Source organism: Vidua macroura, chromosome Z (assembly GCF_024509145.1).
Source record: "Vidua macroura isolate BioBank_ID:100142 chromosome Z, ASM2450914v1, whole genome shotgun sequence".
Taxonomy (NCBI): domain Eukaryota; kingdom Metazoa; phylum Chordata; class Aves; order Passeriformes; family Viduidae; genus Vidua; species Vidua macroura.
This window is the reverse complement of record NC_071611.1, coordinates 73,779,522-73,800,969: the sequence shown is the minus strand read 5'-3', so window position 1 is coordinate 73,800,969 and position 21,448 is coordinate 73,779,522. Positions and strand designations below refer to the sequence as shown.

The 21,448-nt window shown below is 48.2% G+C and overlaps 1 protein-coding gene across 1 annotated transcript; it reads right to left on the bottom strand.

Annotated features, from left to right (window-relative positions):
* Positions 1–9,041: 9,041 nt before the first annotated feature.
* LOC128822353 (serine/threonine-protein kinase PAK 2-like) lies at positions 9,042–14,231 on the bottom strand. Its single transcript, XM_054004048.1, has 6 exons — positions 14,211–14,231; positions 11,973–12,082; positions 11,429–11,546; positions 10,500–10,599; positions 9,876–10,072; positions 9,042–9,062 (listed from the first exon to the last, which is right to left on the bottom strand). Exons 1-6 carry the CDS (start codon positions 14,229–14,231, stop codon positions 9,042–9,044), a joined length of 567 nt encoding a protein of 188 aa, XP_053860023.1.
* Between the last annotated feature and the right edge of the window lie 7,217 nt (positions 14,232–21,448).

Below are 21,448 nucleotides of genomic sequence, written 5' to 3'. Positions count from 1 at the left end.
AACAACATGACATCATTAACAATTTATAACCCCACCTACGAAAGCCAATTTTATTTATAACAATAACGTTGAAAGAAATGGGGGAAAAGGTTCTCTAGACCAGACTGCAGTCCTACAAGGGGATATTGTGAAAAACACCAATCACTTGTTTTTTAAAATCTTAAAAGTTTATTAGTAATAAAATAGTTATAAATAAATAGTAATAAAATTAGAGTCATAAAAATTTGGACAATGAGGATTAGGACACTACGAGACAATAAAAAGCAAAGAACTACGGACGTTCGGATCTTTTTGGACACTAAACTGCCAAAAACATGTCTTGCGAACAAAGGAATAGCCCTTAAAAGCAACAGCCTGTTGCATATTCATATATCTCATACATGATGCAGAAATTCCTTGCAAATTAAGAATTTTTCTGGTTTTTGTCAACTCCTTCCCCTTAATCCTGGTGGCTCCATAAAGATGGAGAGAAGGTGGAAGAATGTTTGTCTTTTCCCATAAGGAGGCAGCAACTCATTAGGTGTCCTGTTGCTGTTATCTCTGTGCGAAGAGCTTCTTGATTATCTTATCCCTTTCTTGAGCTAGTAAAAAATATCTTACATCGCAGAGTTTCTATTTTACCATTATGTTGTAACCTAAGACTATATTTAACACACTACTTAGAAAGGATTAATACAGTATTACAAAATAACCCTCCATAATACATATAGCATTCAATTCAATATTTGCCAAGAGCCAATTATAAAATACGCATTTTTCACAGATATTTACTCTGTGACCACTGAGTTCTGTATAATGGAAGTCTCTACGGCACTATATGGGATCTTGCACGTTTGCCTGATTATCAGCACAAGAGACAAATTGTGTAACTCAGCAGACAAACTCTTAAACAGAGGAAGACAGGCAAGGAAGTCCTACCAGTGTAGAAAACATACCAGACTCAAAAAAGTGTCATCCCTCATGCATAGGTGTCTAAGCTACTTTTTAAGAATGCCACAACCTCCACGTGTGCTCTGTCCTAGCACTTCACTGTTCTCTTCTGCAAGTTTCCTAATTTCAATTTTCCCAGATACAATTCGGATTGCTACTTCAAAAAGGAAGTTAACACACTGATTTCTGCCATTAGAGTGGGTAAGAAAAACAGTCTTTACATATTTAAAGCCTAGAATGAGATGTTCCACCTTCTTTTGAGTAAAGAACCTCATGTTTTGTATCTCCAATCATCATAAGCTGCTCTTGTCTTTCCCTAAATGATCCACCAACTGAATGGATGACAGCACACAGAACTAGACACCAGCTTAAAGCGTCACTGAAAAGAGACTGGAAGGCAAAAGCAGAAGTCCCGCTCTGCAACAGCACAATTCTGTTAATTCAAGTTTAACTTGAGAACCACGATAAATCTCATAAAGTTTTTCATCCAGCTCACATCATGTATGTCTACCACCAAATGTGCTAATGTCTGCTTATCCCTATTTAATGTCACTTGATTTTTTTCAAGCAACAGCTTCATCTGTCAGCACCAATTGTGACTCTTATCCCACAGCAAGCCTCCAATTTTCCCTAGCTTGATGTCATCTCAGATTTAAGAAAGTTTCCCCCTTATTATGTCATCCAGATCATTAATCCTTTGGTGGTTGCATTCTTTTTTCTTTCAGTTGATAAATGTCATCTGTTTTCTAATTATTACGCTGTAGAGTTATAGAGAACTGGGGGCTGTGCCCACATGAATACTAAAGAAGCATAGGATGCTCTGTACCTTTGGGTGCAAATTAAAGTGCAGCTATTAAAGCAGGCAGGATTTTGTACAATCTTGCACTAAATGGACAAGTTGTTCCCTTCAGTAACATTTTTCACTGCTTTCTTCAGGCATGGATGTATTTTTTGTGTTAACACTCTTGAGCTAAACATCATTGGTTTTCAGTTGATTAAGTAGAGAGGTGCCAGCTGTGTCAAGGTTCAGTAACAACTAGAAGTCATGACTGGCCATGCCTCCACAGACGTGTCTCTGGGGTTTGCAGGATAGCAGTGACATCAGAAAATTATAAAAAGGGCCCGCCAGAAACTGCTGCGGCCTGCAAATGCCTCAGGCATCTGTCTGGGACAAAGCTGTAGCATCCCATCAACTCTCCTCTCTCAGTCAATTCCCAAGTCTTCTGCCCTGGCCATGGCAGTGACTAGCTAGCATAGAGTAGTCCTCCTGGGAGTAAAAGACAGATTCCCCCATGGACTTCTGGCTCTTTGACCCCTGGTTTCTCCTTTCCCTCTTCCCTCATGGGTTGGATATATTGTTGCCCGTCTACTAATTGTAAAATATCAAAGATGATATTTTTACTAATTTCTTTACTTACATTCATACCAATACCTTACTTTGCCTGATCTCCTTTTCCCTTTTCTCCTAGTTTCACTCAGTTTTAGCCTTCCATATGTTTTCCCCTGACCCCTTCCTTGTTTTCTTAAACTAATAAAACGGGGAAAGCGGAGTGGAGGAAGGGGGAACAGGGGAAAGTGGAATAGAGGCATGCACATAGAAAAGGGGAGAGAGAGGGATTCATGTAATTGTTACAATAAATAAGGTGCCTTATTTATTGTAACAATTTTTAGGCTACAGCCCAGTACCCGGACAAACATCAAGATGCTCTCCAGCATGATTGTGAGGCTGCCCTGGATCATTGTCGGCACCAGCACTGCCTGGATCATCCAACAGCCCAAGCAAAATATATGGGTCACTCTTGTGAAGTCTTTACAACAGGACAGTTTCTGCATGGCCATGGGCAGCGTGGAAGAGCCTTTATCCCCATGCCTGCTGGGAATCCCTTTGGCATCCAAAGATTATCCCTATACAGGTAAGAGGCCCAACTCTGTGGGCACCTGGGATGAGTGGACAAAGATTTTACCACATGCACCACAAGAAGCCCAAGAACTGGGGTCTTCCAAAGCAACATTGTGTGTTCAGTTTTACTATAAGCAATCTAATCAGCTATGGTCTGAAGCCACGCAGGCCCAATTAATTCCTAGAAGAGCTGTGACACCAATTTGAAAAGAACATAATTCGGCCAACTGGTGCAATTACACCAGTCCCATATTGTCTACGTCCTCTCCATACCCCAGAGTGCTCCCCAGGGGAGTGTTTCTTATCTGTGGGGATGGAGTGTGGGCAGGGTTCCCCTCACGACTCCAAGGGCAGCAGTGCCCACCATCCACCTCCCCCATTTTTAGTGGTTCCCTTATGAAATCAGGTATTTATTGCCTTCGATGGGTTTGTATTTTTCCCAAAGCTGTTTGTATTTGTTTGGGAAGCAGGAGTGCCTGTATGTGATCCTGTTTACTCCATTGAGACAGCTTTGATTTTGCTTCCCAAAATGAACAAGCAGGAGACTGTAGCAGGAACTAAGTATAGATAACTTTTAATATATTGCTGTTGGTCTTTGCTATACCCGTGCCAAAATTGTGTGAAAATGTCAGTGTGTTCTCTTCCCTTCATTTTCACTTCCTGCTTTCCTGACCTATACAGTATTTTTTCATCTTGTATACCACTTTTATGCTCCCTGAATATGTTCTTTCCACTCTAGTCTGAGAATCTTATCTTGATCTCTGACTGTACTGATACGGTGGTTTACATACTTTGTCCTCATGGCATTTGAGAAACAGCTTTCTATTAGCTTAATCAAAGTTTCTAAGTCACTTGTATGTTCTAAAATTAGGAAGAATTGAATTTCTACTGCATGCTGTTGTAGCTGAAATTTATTTATAACCTGAATCCATTTATTCTGCCACTGATTAAAATCACTGTAAAGCAATGAGGCATGGCTTGTGGAGTTTGACTGATGGAGCTGTAGGCCTGTTTTGGCCAGCTATTTAATCGTATATAATCCATGCAAAACCAATTTTTAAACAAATTCAGAGTGTGTTGTGCTGCCCAGCCAACTGGACCGTTTTCTGTGTGCTGTGCAGTTGTGTGGGGGCACAGTTTGAATGCACCTCACAGTATTAACAAGGGAGAATGAATTGCATCCACTAAGAGCACGGAAATTTTTATCTGTGCCAGGTCACGGCTGTGGCCCCGACAGCACTGGGATTTATCCACATACTTTATAGACATACTGTGTCTAATTAGATAAATTTTGTGAAATCTCTTTTCTTACTCTGCTGTAAGATTATGCAATTTTATGGCTGCAATCATTAGAAATGAACTGAGGAATTTTGTAAAGCTGTGAGAATGAACTTTGAGGGCTTGTTTTCAGCTGCACGCAGCACCGCTACTGCACATATGATGCATCTCTCTTGATTTTAACATTGCCCAGCTACAGCAATTAATTTTTCTTTGTGTTCCAGAGGGAGCTGTCCATCCTCCTAAACTTATACCAGAGCGTGGCAAACGCCCATGTGCCTGCCAAACATTCAGACGTCGCCCTGGAAGAGTTACCTTGGACAGGGCTTTGTGCACTCTTGCGTGAGAATGTTGAAGCCCTGATCTTGAACTTCCACAAGGCTAACGAGAGGCTGAGTGTCCCCAGGCATCAGCTGCCTCTGCTGAGCTCAGGGACATTTGTGCACACTGCAGTCTCGTTACAAAGGAGAAGAAGGAGTGGTATTCATCCCCCCAAGAGGATTTGGACATTAACAAATTAACACCATTAATTATGGCTGGTCCACTGCTCAGTTTGATGCTGTTGCTGTGAGCATTTAGATGGGACTGGAGTGTGCATCAAGTCTCTCAGCTCCACTTTCTGTGCAGGACATTCTGAAAGGACTGTCTGATACCCGCCACAGGCACCTAATTCAAGGATAATAAATTCATCTTACTGATGAAGAAACTCACAGAATGTAGTCATTTCCAGTCATAAAGCAAGTCTTTATTTTACCATAATCCATAGGCAAAATACACTTTCTCCAGGAATACCATCTTTAAATGATGTGTTTATGACTCAGATGCACTATTTGAAAGATTGCCAGTCTGGGGTTTTCTGTTTAATTGCAACTTTCGGATTATGGCATTTTTATTCAGAAACACAATAGAAATACCTGACATCTAAAACATGTCAGTATTTGTGTGAAGGAGGAGCTGTACTTTTCTGAGTGATATTAATGCAAGTGAGCTTACGTGGCCTTTCTTCCCAGAAAACCTTGTATTTTTAGGAAAAAAAAAAAAAAAACAACCCTTTCTAAATAGATCAGCTGGGTCCTGAGACTAAGCTAAGAGTGGCTAAGCCACTCTTCAGGGTTCCACTTTGTTTTCTGGTTTATTTCTCTTTTGAAGTAAAAGAGGAAAGGGAGAAGGAAAGACATGGGAAGGGAAGGAGATGGATATTGTTGGCAGTGTTTGTGGGGTTTGTGTCTTACTGTTCTTGCTTTTTGATTGAGCCTTGTTACTGAGACTGATTGTGAGGTCTCTAGGGATCTTCTCATGTACTTAGCAGCTTTTCTGGGATTTTAGACTGTGTTGCACCAAACGTTTTTCCTACAGCTCAGCGTGATCTATCTGGAAGTGTCTTGCTGATATTTTCTAGTAACAAAGTGCAGGTGTGTGCATTTAGAGATCATTGTTGGCTTGGTTCATTCCTCCATGTAATTTGCATGGGAGGTGCAGTGTTAAACCACAAGACTGAATCCCTTCATGCTTGTTGAAAACGCATCGTAAACTTATGAGCTATTGTAAGGAAAACATTCTCTATGCTAGAATTCCCTGAAATTGTTTCAAAACTTAATAATAATCTGGAATGTCTTGGCTTTTCAACAAAACAAACAAAACAAAAAACAAACAAAAAACAAACAAACAAAAAAACAAACAAAAACCACAAATAAAACAAAAAATTAAACGCTGTTTTTTAATTATTGCTTGCAATCATCACAAATTTCTAAAGGATATACTTGGATTACTAATTTACGAATATACTAAAATTTAATACAGTTGTTTAAAAAAGCGTTCAAAGTGTCTGGCTTAGGTTTCCTACAAAGAAGGTGACAAATATCTGCAAGGTGGTAAAAGGATGGCAGAACCCAAACCAAATAAAATATTTTGTTTCAAAATATATTTCAGTTTTGTTTTGAGAACCAAGTAATTCATCTGCTGTGCAAGGGTTTTACTTAGTTTTAATGAAAATTTTGAAGAAATTACAGTTTAGATTTTATGCTGGAATAGTCTGTGCTTGACTCAAAGTGAAAAGGTAAATAATAATTTCTTCTTAAATTCTTGTCACACAGATATCTCACCTAGAATACATTTGCAAGCACAAGACTGACACTATAAAAAACCTTCAGCAGAAGCAGGAGGAGGCTTTTGAGAAAATGCCTGAACAGTTAAAAGCACAGGAACATTGCAGGCAGAAAGAAAAGCAATATCTTGAAGAGCAGGACTCAAATATCCTTGTAGAAGTTCATGCAAGAGCACAGGTATGCTGCTGGGAACTTCTAATTTTTTTTCTTGTACCATTTAATGGATTCTTTCAGTAGTTTAACACCCTTAGCAGTTTAAGGTCATTTGGGAATGTTAGTATATTTTTAAAGTAAAAAAAAAACCCAAACAGCAAACCAAGCCATCACTGTGCTGATATTAACATCATTTAAAATAAGGCCTGAGGGTGTATAGGACTTTTATTGTGAGTCCAGCTCCGAGCTGCCTTTGGAGGAAGTAATCCTGAAGTGGTCCTGGTCATCTCTTCTGCTTCCTCGATTGCTTCGCTGCAAGTTTCCTTCCTTTTCATTTGAAAAGCCCTTAGAGTTGGGATTTAGATGGCAGGGGCCCATGTGATCTGGAGAAGGAATAATAGAAGTACAAACAGTCATAGAAACAACAGCAGTATGAAACCAGCCCTACAGCCAATCAATTTCTCTGAAGTATTTTGTCTCCAAAGACTGGTGACAAGTCTGGAGTCTAAAGGGAATCCAGGAAGCCAAGTGTTCTGATCAGTGTGGCCAGACTAGCACACACACCTTCTCTGAGTCATTGGCTAGGTCACAGCCATCTGCTGCTCCCAAAACAATCCCTGCTTTTGTCTTTACTGTAGAGGGAAGCTCAGGCAAAGCCCACCCACTGCCAGCTGCCCTCAAAGGCAAAAGGAATGCCCCAAGTGCTCCCTGCCTGCATCCAAGTGCCACAGTGGCTTCTGTAGGGAGTCCAAAATGTCTCTCCCAACACCAAACGAGGAGGAACGTGTGTTACAGCCCATGCTGAGGCACACACACTATAATACACTGCTCGACTGGACAAAGAATGCACAGGACGTACTCAGCAGCTTCAGGCACCTCCTCAGCAGCCTGAGAGCCAGCCCTCTCCCACAGCTCCAGCCTGGCTCTGCAGGGGCTTCCCGTGGCACCTCCCTCCTTCTGAGGGGAAGCTCTGGGCTTCCCTTTCTCTTTGGGCCTGCAGCGCCATTCCTGCCTTCCTCAAACCTGCGCTCTGGTAGCCTCTCACCAGACCGCTCCCTGAAGACACAAAAATCTCTCCAGCACTGTTTGCCAAGGGCCAGCTAAGAGACAATGCCACCCAGACAGACAGTGTCCAGAGAAACAGTGCCCAGAAGGAGCCCAGAGGAGTCCAAAACAACACACAAACTCTCTTTTCACACTCTGTGCCTCTTGACTCTCTCTGGTTCTTATCTTTTCTTGCCCAGGCTGCATGATGGCAATTTACTGCATCATCTCAAGCAGCCTGTTCTCCTGCTCCTTCTGTACCTCTGCCAGGAAATTTTCCCCTTGTGCCAGCAGCTGCTGTGCCTCCAGACGCTGCCCTTCTGACTCCTGGTGAGGGGAGGAAGACACTTCCACATGAAGTGCCAGCCAAGCTCCCCAAATAATCAGTGGACACTTCATGCCTCACACCACCCCCCACCTGAAAAGTGCACGTCAGTAGTGACTTTGTGCCCTCCAGCAATGCTGTCCCAAGCAGAAATTCAAAAGCAGGACCAGCAGGTGAGAGGAAAAGGAGATGCCACCTTCCTTTCCTGCTCTGATGGCTGCCTGTTTCCTGGCCCCTCTCCCCTCAGGATTTCTACCTGTTCTCACAGGTTCAGTTCTCCAAGTGCTCAAGTGGTCCTTGTCATCTCCTTTGCTTCCTGCATGACTTGGCTGCAGGGATGACAGCGATCAGGCTGTCAGAAGAGGCTTAAGAGAGGCTCCGCTGACTGGAGAAATGGATGCTGCCCAAAGGGGAAAAGGAACAAACCAAATTAAAAGAGAGAAAGGAAAAAGGAACCATTCTTTTCCAAACTGACTTCCTAACAGGGTCAAGCTGGATTCCTCTAGCCCCCAGAAATACACAAACATAGGCGGCCTGAGGGCACCATCAGCACATGAGCCTTCATGTCCAGGATGCTGCTAGCACAGGCAAACATGGCCCAGAACTGCCCTAGTCCGTTCCTCAAGGTGTCATCACTTGCTGGCATTTTTGTGCAGCAGGGCACAGATGGGCTGAGCTCTGGCTTGCAGGAAGAGCAGTGTCTGCCTTGGCATGCCCCCCGCTCCTGTGCTGGCTGCCATCTTCCTTCTCAGCAGGAACAGCCAAGGAAATGGCCTGGTCACCAGCTCCTTGTCTGCCACAAAACCTGGCAGCAAAGCCGCAGCAATTCTCATCTACTTGAGCGGGCCAGGCAGCACATGGGGCTGGCACAACTCCTGCTCAGCTGTCCCCGTCTGGCTGGCAGAAACCTCTAAGGCTGGGGCAGGAGGGACAAGCTGAGTGCCCTCGGATGCTCACAGTGAGCTCCCCCACAGCCCCTGCCTTCCCACGGACCAATCTAGAACCGCTTGGTTCTAGACTGCTTTTGTTGTGTTCTTCAAGCCCCCGTCCCTGGCATTGCAATACTTCAGTTCCTTTGCTACCAGGTAAACATGAATACACCACCTGAGAACAAAAGAGGGTCACAGAAATGACCAGAAGCTGGGAGCTCTCCTCTGAGGAACGGCTGGGAGAGTTGTGCTTGTTTAGCCTGGAGAAGAGCAAGCCCCAAGGAGACCTTTCAATATTCGTAGGGCCTTCTAAGAAGAATGGGGACAAATCTTTTAGTAGGGCCAATTGTAAGAGGACAAGTGTAAATGGTTTTAGACTACAAGACACTCAATTGGCTCTAAGGAAGAAAGTGTTTACGAGGAGAGTGCTGAAACACTGGCACAGGCTGCCCAGAGAGCTGGGAGGAGCCCCAGACCTGGCAACATTCAAGGTCAGCTTGAATGGGACCCTGAGCAACCTGATCCACTTGAAGATGTCTTTGCCAGTGACTGGGGTTTTGGACTAGATGACCTTCACTGGTCCCTTCTAATCTCAGTCAGTCTTGGATCCTACTTGGTTTTCATTGGAAAAGCACCCAGAGTGGATATTACTATGTGGGGGGGCCCATCGGAAGCCCTGGAGTTTGGCCGAGGAACAAACCCTGACAGGGAACAGCTCTTTGGGCTGCAGCCGCTTTGCCTTGTACCTGCAGAAGTTCCTTGGCAGAGCCTCGCCTGTCCACATCCATCTGCAGGCAGCAGCCCAGAAATTCACACAAGCCAGAGGGCAGCCTGAGCTTGTGCAGGTCTGGTACGCCTTGCTTGCCTATCAGGTACTTAGCCTGAAGCCAAAGGAAACATGAGACTCTACGTGATTCTTCCATATCCTTCAGTGCTCACCTCGACCCCATCTTTTAAGCTCCAGCCTGCAGTGGCAATTTCTTGCCTAGCAGATGCTTAGAGATGAGCCTTCCCTCCCAAAGGAAAAAAGGCTCCAGTGCAGCCCCAGCTCTTCCAAGCTGCAACAGGTCTTGCCTTGACAGCTGATGCCAGCCCCAAGGACGTTTTCAGAAGTGGGCCTTGGTGGAAGCACTTTAAGCTGTGGGCATGGGATTTTGTCTAATGGACACACAGGAGAAGGACACCGCTCTCTGAGCGTATTTGCACATTACCCTCTCACTGGTTTCCCGAATATAAGGAGCCTCTCCTTTGGCCATTTCTATTCCCACGATGCCAAGGGACCAGATGTCCACTTTGGGGCCGTATGGCTCTCTTCTCACCACCTCGGGTGCCATCCAGCAAGTGGTCCCGACCATCGACCTCCGTTTACTCTGCTCAGGGCTGAGCGGAGAACAGAGGCCAAAATCGGCTGAGGAGAAAAACAAACACTGCTTCAAGTAGGGAACCAAGGAAAAGGCTTCCTCACTCTACGTCTCAGAATGCAGTGCTGAATCGAGCTGGAAAAGCAGCTGGGCTCTCATTCCTCAGGGCTGCAGCCAAGGACATGGGCAATTGTCCACTTAGCAACCCCCCCACCCCAGGATTCCCACCCTGGCTTTTCCTCAGGCACCGGAACGTTTACACTGTAACTCTCTCCCTTTGGAAGGAACACACAAACCAAAGTTACTCTTGCTACCTTCTTGCTCTCTAGACCACTCAGCCCCTTACAGCTGCACCCTGGGCTCCCAGAGTGCTCCCTGCCCTCTCACCAGCACCACTGCTGGGCACCCGGCAGCCGCTCAAAAGCAGCCCCACACCGCCTCCCCGGAGCGCTGCGCCTGACCCAGAACACCCACCCAGCTTGACGGAGCCATCCTGGCCCAGAAGGATGTTGTCACTTTTGATGTCTCTGTGGATCACCTGGTTGGCATGAAGGAAAGCCAGGCATTGCAGGCTCTGGGAGAGAAAAAAGAAACAGGAGGCCAAAAGTTAGCCTGATCTGATTTCATCACACCCAAAAGGACACTGCTCCTGAAGATTCACAGATCTCAAAGGAGCAGTGAGCGCTGGCAAGAGGAAGTGCTTGCTGCTGCAACACGAGGAGGAGAGCAGGATCTTTCCAAGGCAAGGCATATTAGCGCTTGAGAGGGAAACATCAGTCCTTGCTCAAGACTGTCCCCTGCAAAGCCAGTCAGAATGATCCCTGCTGCACTGGATGCGCTCTCCCTGTCTGGAGGACAAGCAATGGTTTGCCAAAAGAGAAAAAGTTCCTGCCTTGGGTACAAGGGGATCACTGTCGGGTGGGAGGCTGGAGGACAAGGGTTATAGGGCTTCCTTGACAGCAGACTTGGAAGGAGCTCATTTGTCAGTTTTCAGTAGCAAGCAGCATGGTGGGTGCCGTGCCATCCTTTGAAGTTGGGACTGTGACAGATGAGTCTCTCTTTGGCTTTGCTGCTGGTTTAAAACTTGGACACCAGCACCTTTGCACTTACAGGCAAAGAAGGCAATGCAGAAAGGGTTTGGGCAAAGGCTTGGAGAGGCAAAGTGCAGAACAGAAAATAGAAATGAAAACGAGACAGGGAGTTCAACAATGGTCTAGAAGAGTAAAGAACAGACTATAGTAAGGGCAGGGACACTGGCAGGCAGTTCACTCCCAATGCTCTTTCTTCTCCAAAGCATAAGAGCAACACAGAAAGAAAGCTCTGAACATGGAATCACTCGCTTTGCAGCGCTTTTGAGGGACGAGCCTGTCCAAGCCATCCCAAGCACAAGCAGGGCCCCTTACCTCCCGACACACTGTTGCTATGTGTCCTACAGCCATCCTTTTCATGCTGACCACATCAGCTAAGGAGCCTCCATCCATATACTCCAACACCACCAGGACATCCTCACTGACAAGGTAGCTGCAAGATGAACGCAACAGCGTGGAGCTGAATGTGAGCAGCTGAATTGCCGGATGAAGGAAAGACTGCAGCTGAGTTTTGTTTCCAGGTCACTGGTAAATGAAGATGGAATCAAATGAAGACACACTCCACCCAGGCTATCCAGTGCATGCCATCTGTGCCGTCTGAATGAGGAAGGCACATCCGTGGAAAAGGAGGCTGTGGGTATTCTCAGCTCAGTCAGAGAGAAAGAGAAAGGTTTTCTAATCAGGCAAGAGCCTGGGAAACATGCTGATGGCTTAGTAAGAGAGCCAGGTTTCTGAGATCGATCTCCAAGCTATTTCTGCCAGGAAGCATTCATGGGGACAAAATGCAATCTCCTCCCATGCCTTGTGCAGGACTAGATTGATGTTAATTGAAAGATCCATTTTCTACCAGAATATTTACCTTTCTATGTAGGTGACAATATTGGGGTTCTTATATTCCTTCATGACCAGGATTTCCTTCAACACATCCTCGCAGCCCTGGCGCTGGAGATTAACTTGCTTTACGGCCACCTACAATGACATTGAAAAGCCATCAGGAGCGGACATTACGAGAGCCTCTTTCTCCGTGCACTCACAGGCCTGGATGCCTTGTCACCTCGGTAGAAATGGACACTAAACCATCAACCACAAAGCGCTAACAGCACTCTCTGCACCTGCAGACTTCTCAAACAGACTTTGTTTATCACTACTATTATCATTTACACATGTTTTGCAAGCCAAAAGTAATTTTGCTCCTGTGAAGATAAATTGAAACCACTGGAAATACGTTAGCATTTCTAGGGGCTTTCACCAGCCTTTTGGAGATGGCTGCCATTCTTGACTGGGTGCCAAAGGAAACACACACCTACATGACGGGGAACATGCTGTCCAAAAAAGAACTCCAAGGCGACTCAAAGTTACAATCCTAGCACATCCTAACTTCTTCAGTTTGGGTTTCACAACTCTGAAGAACAATCTTGAACATGGTTTACACCGTGGAATTATTGTCATTTGTAATTCTTTAGTGGCTTTAAGAATGAATAACCCTTTATGTGGTACCCTATGGATGCACGGCAGGTCATAAGCAGGGCTTCGGGCTTTCGGACGCCTCCTCCACCTCCCTCCAAGTGCAGTTCCTGAGCGCAGCACTGCAGGTGGATAATGAACTACCAGAAAGATGCAGTTGTATTTGCCGAGAGCCAAAAACAAGAATCAAGGACTATGAACTTATCGTCCCAAAGAGCAGCGGCACTCTCCAAGACACCATGTCTTCAACACAGGATCAACACAAGGTTGTATTATTTAAGGCTCTTCATCAATTTCTTCTCACTGATCTGTGTGTGTGTGTGTGTGTGTGTGTGTGTGTGTTCCTAGGTTCCCTAGGACTGAAAGGCAAAACTCTGCTCCAGGCAAGATCTCTCCTTCTTTAGGACTTGCATTATATTTTCAAACTGAACCACGTGATGGAAAACAATGGGAAATCCTATCTGTGTCTGAACCTGGGCTTAAGAGGAATTGGGCTGGAATGACGGCTCTTGCCATCTGCTAATCTATGCATGTTTATCCAGGAAGTCCAAGCCAGCGTGTCCTTCTCTGAAAGGCACCACCGCCATCCTTGCATTCATTCAGGTAGGGAGGGAGGACAAAGTCTGTCCCAAATGCATTTTGCAGCCTGCCTCTGGACAGGCTGCTTCTGTGGGACAGCCTTTGCAGCAAAGAGTCAGGCAGCCCAAAGCTTTGGCCACGGATCACATCACAAGGGAAAGCACTCAAGGGCTGCAAAATCTGAATGGGCTGTTGGCACTTACCGCTCGTCCTGTAGCAGCGTTGAAGGCCTTATAAACGGTTCCAAACCCCCTGGAAACAGAACAGTGGCTAGAACAGAGAAGTTGGTCAGTGCTGAGAAGCAAAAGGCAGCCCAGGCAGGAGCTCTCTGCTGCCTGCAGTGTCTCAAAACCACCGGGCTTTGTCTACTCTTCAGCCAAAGGCACAGCAGCCCAGCAGCCCTCTGCCACGCAGAGTGTCCAAGGGAAAAGCTGGGTGCAACCGGAAGAGAAAGGGCTGCTACAAATCTCAAATGTACACACTAGACTGTGCATGCGGGTGTTTTCTTCGCCTTTTGCTTCTGGCATCTGTGCCTGTGGCGTGCCTTTGCAGGCAATGAAACATACAGTCCTGCTGGGCCTTCTCACCACTCTCTTTTCATCCTACCTGCCAAACTCAGGCAACACCACACAGCCTTCCTTATTTTCCTGACCACGGAATGTTGTTTTCAGCAAAATACTACTAAGAAATGCTACTGACAGCTGCTATCTGACAGCTATCAGGTGGGACATTGCTCTCTCAGGTTCTTCTTCCTTCATGAGTGTGGCCAAATTACTTGGAATCATTAAAAACCATGTCTCCTGGGAAAATAGGCAAACTGGCGCCACATGTTTGAGGGACAGGAAGGCTTCCAGGTCCTGCTCCTTGAGGCAGGCAAGATGTCATCAGCATCCAGTGATCTTTCATGATGCCTTGTACTGCCTCAGCACTGAGACAGGGACAGACTAAAGCCAGGGGCTGAAGATGCTTGCAGCTTGCCTGACTTCCCACGTGATATTGCAGCACCAAAATACCTGGCCCATGGTTCTGTAGAAGTAAGCGTGGCTGCACTCACCCACTGCCAATAGGTCTCCATCCAGTGTACTTCTTCTCTGGATCTCCCACACTCACCACACGCCCTGAGAAACAAAATGCAAGAAGCACACTTCAAAACAGAGATCCTGACTTCCGGGAGATCTGAAACCCAGCTCCACTCACATCAACAAGAACAACAACAGCAGCCCCAGCAAGACAGGCAGCTCTGTAGCACACCTGGCCTGCACAGAGCCTGATTCTCCACACTCCATTGAAGGGTTGCCTTGAGAGGAAACTAAGCCCATGGAAAAAGCATCAGAGCAGACAGAGACCAGAAAAGAACAGGCACCAAGGCAGAAAGAGTATTGCAAAGTGAATTCCGGGAGAGGAGGGCACCTTCTCTACCTCTCAGCAGTTTGCCTAAAGAATGCCTTGACATTTTTAGAGAGCAGCAGCTCATGCTATAACCAAGAACAATGGCTCTAAGAATTAGGACCCTCTTCATTGATGAGCAGGCTAAGTTCTGAAGATGACTTTGCCCATTCCCCATGTAGTGAAGAACTACAAGGCCTTGTCTTCAGCCTGGCGTGCAGCAGTCACTGGCACTGGACTCAGCCCCTTGAACACCACCCACGTGCCCCATCTTCCCAAATGGGCACAGCCCAGACGGGGAACAAGGACAGCGCCGCTCCTCAGGCCCTGCCGTGACACAGACACCTGCACAAATGAGATGCTGATCCTTTCATCAGTCCAGGCAAAGCTGCAGCAACGGGACGGCAGCTGCAACCTCACAGCTAAGGAAGGCTCCAGCCTCTGCAGTCACACCAGCTGTCAGTGGCAGGGCAGGTATGACAAAAAGCTCGGCAAAGCCCACAAATGGCCACTGACAGCCACTGTGAAGAAGACAGAGCCAGACTGAGCCCTGTTACAAGCTGCTGACCTCACTCAAGACAGAACATGATTGTCTTTGACTTCAGACCCACGGAGCAGTAGATCAATCCACCTTTTGTCCCAACAGCTGGTGGCAGACGCTGAGTAAACCGGGCTCTGTTCTGTACCTGACCGCTTATTCTCTGACAGCACTGCACTGGCAGCTATTACCAGTGGCAAGAAGCAACTCAGTTGTACTGCAGAATCAGCAAGGCCTTGGTGTGCTTTCCTAGAGTACGATCTGTACAGGGATTGAGGCCAATGCTTAGTATTCCAGGAGTATTTACCAGCGGGCAGTAGCGGTACAACGTGCCTGGTACCAGAGGAACATGCAGCAGAGGCTTCCTTCTTTGATGCATCTTCCTAAGCATACAACTAAGATATCAAAGAGGGACTGTAAAAAGAGTATCCTGTTTTGCTTCTTTTGGGGCACTTTGAAAAGAACTCTTCCTCTCTGATTCCTCAAGATTCTTCTAAGAATATCATTTTTTAACTTTTAGGGCGTACTGAAAAGACCTCTTCCTCTCTTAATTGTGCTGACACCTGATGTTCATTTCAAGGAGGTCAGCCTAACCAAAATGGAGGATTCTTATCAAAACCAACTGTGGAAGGAATAGGAGACGTACTAAGAGTCATAAAAACAACACCAGCACTAAACAAGCTGCACAGCCAATCAAATTCACTGATGTATTCTGTCTCCAATGACTGGTGACAAGTCAGGAGTCTAAAGGGAATCTAGGAAGCCAACTGTTCTGATCCGTTTGGCCAGACTAGCACACACATGTTCACTCGGTCACTGCATAGGTTGCAGGCTACTGCGGCTCAGGACACAATCCCTGCTTTTGTCTTTATTGCACAGGGAAGCTCAGGCAAAGCCCACCCACGCCCAGCTGCCCTCAAAGGCAAAAGGAACGCCCCAAATGCTCCCTGGCTGCCTCCGAGCACAACAATGGCTTCTGTAGGGAGTGCAAAAGGTCTGTCTGACACCAAAGCGAGGAAGAACATGTGCTACAGCTCATGCTGAGGCACACACTATAATGCGCTGCTCGATGGCACAAGAAATCCCCAGGACGTACTCAGCAGCTTCAGGAACTGCTTCTCTTTCTCCCGGCTTGAGAGGGCCGAACTGCTCACGCTCGGGTTTTCGGGCTGCGGAGAGGAGGCTTCTTCGGAGGATGCTGCTGCAGCGGCAGCTTTGATGGCACATCCTGCGTCCATCTGGGACAAGAAATTTGTGTGTGTCAGAAAGGTGCCTGGCAGAGATGCCCCAGACAGAGCATTTCAAAGGCAAGCCCTTAGGAACAGCACTGGTGCTGTTAGGCTGCAAGCTGAGCTGCCAACTCTTCCACCTCCAGTCAAACCCAAACGAGCAGTCAGAGACCACAGCTTGTCACAGTCAGCCGTAGTAGAGAGTGCAAAAGGGAAAGAACAGTTTCACACTTCACCCCGTTCTGAGGACTGCATTCACCATGGACAGGGACAACTTGCTCAGAATCTGTGTGGGTCACCATGCTCGCCTGAGCAAACCCCTCAAAAAACAAAGCGAGCACTATGAGGCCAGCAGAAATACATTCAGAGGATTGCTGGCCCACCGGCCAAAGCACTAGCCCTGCCGCCCAGGGCAGCAGCTGAGATTCAGCGGCCCAGTAAGTGTCCTTCTGACCAGCTGCCATGGAGACCACAGAGCATGGCGGTCAGAGACATTGCCCCCATCCACCTGCTGCTCTGCAGGGGAAAGGCAGCAAGGGCAGAGACCACTTGTTGCACCACTGCAGTGCCTCCTGCTCTTTCACTCACCTGCTTTTCTTCAGCTGGGCTGTACTGCAGCAGGACCTTATGCATCCTTTCCATTTCTTCTTTGTGCCTCTTCTCCATGGCCTTCATCTTCCCCTGAGCTTCCTGCAGCTCTGCCTGCAGCTTGATATTCTGTCAAGAGGAATCTTACTGGCATCTGCAATCTCGCTCAGGTCTCCTCTTTTGCACTCTCAAAAGCACTTGTGTTCAGCCACTTCCTTCTGCTTCTCTACCCAGCTCTAACCCTTCCATCCTAGCTCTTCTGCCTGCTGCTCAGCACTGGAGCCTGCCAGGCTCTGTGCTTCCAGTGCCTGATGAGGGGAAGACACACTTCCAGATGAAGTCCCAGCAATGCTCCCCAAAGAAAAAAATGGAAGCTTCATCCCTCCAACAACCCCCGTACCTGAAGAGTGCACACTAGTGACTTTGTGGCCTCCAGCACTCCTGCCCTAACAAGAAACCTAGGAGGAGGCCCAACACGTGTAAGGAAAGGAGAGGTCACCTGCCTTCCCTGCTCTGATGGCTGCCTGTTTCCTGGCCCCCCTCTCTTCAGGATTTCTGTCTGTTCTCAGAGACTCTGTTCTCAAATTCCCCCTGCCCTTTGATCAAGGAAAAGCTGCAGATGGACTGCAGGACGAGGACGAGGCCAGCACCTCGATGACCCAGTCACAAGACAGGCCACCAGCTGAAATACCAGCAACACGGGGCCTGTTGCCACTGCTTCAGGCTCAAAGGGAAGACTTCTGTCCACTGTGGAAGGACACAAAGCAAGGAAGCCAGTTGCTGGCACTGCACTTGGCAGCAAGGTCAGCAGCAGTCTGCTGCATGGCACGAGGCTGTGGGGAAGACGCTGCCCCTTCGCTGCCATGCTTTGGGTGGCGACCACCCAGCCTCCTGGGGAACTTGGCTTATGCCCGTGCTCAACCTGTGGCTGCATATACTGTCCCAGCATTGTCCTCTGGGTCTTCACAGGCCTTCAAGTAGGAGCCCTTGAAGCCCTCTGCTGCCCGGCCCAGCAACGTGTAGCCTACAGCAGGTGCTTGCGACCATGTCACTGACTCAGGCTGCTCTTCTGCTAAGCCAGCCCTCCAAACTTGCCTGAAAACTTCAGGGATGTATTGTTCTTACCAGTTCTTCCTTCGCTTCCTCAGCAGATTGCCAGAGTCTCAGAGCCTTGCTGCACTGCTCTTCTGCCCAGCGGAGCTGTTGAGCCATGTCTTCACATTGCTGCTTGCTGAGAGATCTTACAGCCAGCAGCTCACGACGAAGGCCCTTCACATCCTCTGCAAACATGACACACGGCAACAGTCAGAGACTACACAAGCAGAGGAATCTGCTGACCTTAAGCCCTTTCAGTTTCAGGCCAGGAGGAACCTGCCCTCAGCTCCTTCACTCCTCAGAAGCCCTGCAGACAGAGCTGGCTTCGCAGCAGCTGCACTAGGCAGGGCGATCCCCAGAAACAAAGCGCACCAGCCTCTCACCCAGTATCGCCTCCTTGGCCTGCGTGGCTGTGCGCACTTGGGCTTCCACACGGCTCCTGGCTATCTCCAGCTCTGATACGTGCTGCTGAGCCTCCAGCAGGCTGCTTTGCAGGCTCTCCTTCTCTGACCTACAAGTTGTGAAGACGAAGAGCAATTGTTCCTGGCACACAGGGGCAGTTTCTCCAGTATGATGTGCCTTAAGAACCCTACACCTTAGTATGGAAAACAGCTTGCATGGAAACTCAGGTACAGCAGGACAATTTTACCACTTCAAATAGCAAAGCAAGCCCCTCCAGGTGACTGGGCAGCCTTTCCTCATGATCTAGCCCAGCACAGAAAGCCCAGCTGCGTTTGAGCTCAGCGGACAAAGCTCAGATTGCCGTTGCCTGACTTATCACACACGGGTGGCTGTGCCCACAAAGTCTCTGCCAACGAGCAAAAGCCCAGCCTCTGCTCACAGCCCTCAGCTCATCAGCACTTCCAAGTCCCTCTGCAGGGGGACAGAACAGTGTTCTCCAGGCCGACCCGTCAATGTTTCATGCTATCCACGGTGTACGTATAGGTACTTTGTTTGCCAGGCACTCTCTAAGTAAAATGGACTGAAGGAATTCACCAAACGATATTATTGGAGTGAAACCTCCAGCTTCTAGCAACATGAGTAGGAAACCAGAACCAGGTTTTTATCTGAACAAGAACTGTGTAGGAAAGGGAGAGACAGACAGGTATCCTGCCATTTAAATCACTGGAAATTTGTGAACAAGAACACTTCGTGCCTTGGCAAGCCTGGAGAGGAGGCACCGGTGCTCGGGGCGGCTTTGTGCCCAGCCAGCTCGTGGCAGGGCTGTGGAATCAAACGCCTAAATCCTGCAGTGCATGGGAAGATTGCCTTCCCGGTCAGCCTGCGCTTAAGCTGTGCTGTGCCCGGGCGCTGTCCATTGCCCTGGCGCTGTCCTTGCGGACGGTCAGTCCCGTTTGTGGCTCCGCGCTGCTTCGCAGCTGCCCGAGGCTCTCCCCCCTCACAGAGGGGCCCCGCCCCGCCCCAGGCGCCCCCTGGCGGCTGCCCCGCCCCGCCCGGCCCGCGCAGGGGCGCTCCCTTCCCATGGCGCCCCCCAGCGGCAGCCGCCCCTCACTGCAGGCACGGGGGCGGGATCGGGCCCTGCTGCTCGTCCTGGCGCTCGGCTCCCTTTTCCAAGAGCGAGCGCGGCTTGAAAGGAAGCCTTTTCCAACTGTGTCCCTCTGCTTTCCTTTGAGGGGGCCGAAAGTCTCCCCTGAAGGTGGGCCTAGTGCGTCCATAAGTGCTGACGCAGGAAAAGGCCCATTTGTTCTCCCCCCAGCTGCCACTACTGGCTCAAAAGCAGCGCCCAGCTCTGGAAGGAGAAACAGCCCGCGGCACAGTGGTGCCATCCCTGCCCAGCCGGAGCTCTCTGGCAGAGCAGCAGCAGCAGCAGCAGCAGCAGGGCTTGCCTTGGCTTCACCTGGGAAGCCAGAAGCCTCCATAAATCAGCAGGTTCCCAGGCTGCATCGGCTCCTGATGCTGGGTGAATCCTGCTAGCTCTGACTGCTTCCAAAAGGTTATAAAGGCAGCAGTATAGACATACATGCAGAGCAACCAGCGTCCAATACATGTGTAAAACTATGGGGGTTTGTGTGCTATTATGAGGGCTGTCATGCTGATAGTGAGTGCCTCCTCCACAGCTTGTGTGCAGTACCATTGCTGGGCCACTTTCCTCCCCAAGCAGTCACCCCAGCTTCGTTCTCTGGCTCTGTTGCATCTCAAAGCTCAGTTGCCCAAGCTCCTGTGTTCCAGCTCTCAGGCTGGAGCACCAACCCGTGCTGTTGCACATGAACAAATGGTCTGTCTCCAGTTCACTGTGCTGGCAGAAAGCACTTTTGCTAAGACGTAGGACGTAGAAAGTAGAGGAAAAAATTGGCTGGAAACTCTTGGGGTGGGGGCAGGCTGCCAGAGCTTTCTGTTGCTTTCATTTGAGGAAACAGCAGTGTTTTGTGACTGGGGGGCAGAAAACGGTATGCATAGCTCTGTGGACTGTTTTGTAAGCAGTGCATGCTTGAAACTACTCCCTGATCTCTAGCCCTGAGGAAATGAGGGTCACCCACCAACATTTTAAAGCTTTGGGATTAGGACACTAGGACGGTGCAAATGTGGTGTCTGTAGATGCAAAGGCATTCGTCATCTAATCAGTCATTTCTTGAGAATTGTCCTGACTTCCAGTCTGACACACAGAGGGAATTTGCATCAGGACAATATGCAGCCTGGAAGGAAGCTTCTGAACTTTGGAAGGCTTGTGGTTGCTCTGTTTTCCTGAGCCTGCCTTCCTAAGGTGTGCCCACCAGCTGAGCTATTTGGTCTCTGCCTCAGGGTCTCCTCCTTTTTCGGTGGGACTTGCCCATTTTGCCACATTGGTTTCCTCCCCCCACCAGCTTCTCCGGTGTCCCGCATTGGGATTTGATTTCCTGTTCCTTCTTTCTGTGTGTCCATTAGAGTCAGATCTCTGTGACTCCCAGATGTGTGCCCAAGAAAGCTGCCAGAAGTGAGTCACAGGCCCCAAAGGCTTCTTTGAGGTGCTGTGATTGTGCAGCAGCAGTGTGCTGTGTGTGCAGCAGGTTGGTTACTTGGCTTTTTCTCCCCACTTAGGTGTCATTCTTCCTTCAGCGAGCCCTACAATTTGCTGGTTGATGTCAGCCATGCAGTAAATGGGCAGGAATGGCAGGCATTCCAATCTAGGGAACTCTCTGGGATATTAGCAAAGCACGATTTCACCCACAGAATTTAAAAGCAAATTTAAAACTGGCTTTAGTCAGAAACACTGCTGGCCAAAAGGGCACGTGGCCTTTGGTTTCCTCACATCCTGGTTGTCTCTCAGTGTTCAGCTTGGTGTACAGGGTGGGTGTATGTGCTTGGTGCCTGTTTTGTGTTACTCTTGGTTCCTTTGAGCTGTGGGTTTTGGACTGCAAGGGGGTTTTGTGCTGCTTTGGGGCAGAGGAGAACTTTCCGGGCTTTTCTTCTGTCTTAGCTGCTGAGAAGGTTGGGTTGCCATGCATGAATTCACAGACC

Bases quoted from the DNA above. Each gene is read 5' to 3' on its own strand.
- LOC128822353 (XM_054004048.1), bottom strand. From the start codon at position 14,231: ATGGAGACCTATTGGCAGTGG. The intron at 10,073-10,499 runs GTGGGTGTTCTG...TTTTCTCCTCAG, and splicing joins GGATGGCTCCGTCAAGCTGG to CCGATTTTGGCCTCTGTTCT. The intron at 9,063-9,875 runs GTAATGTGCAAA...TTTCTTCCTTAG, and splicing joins TTCGGGAAACCAGTGAGAGG to AGCCAATTGAGTGTCTTGTA.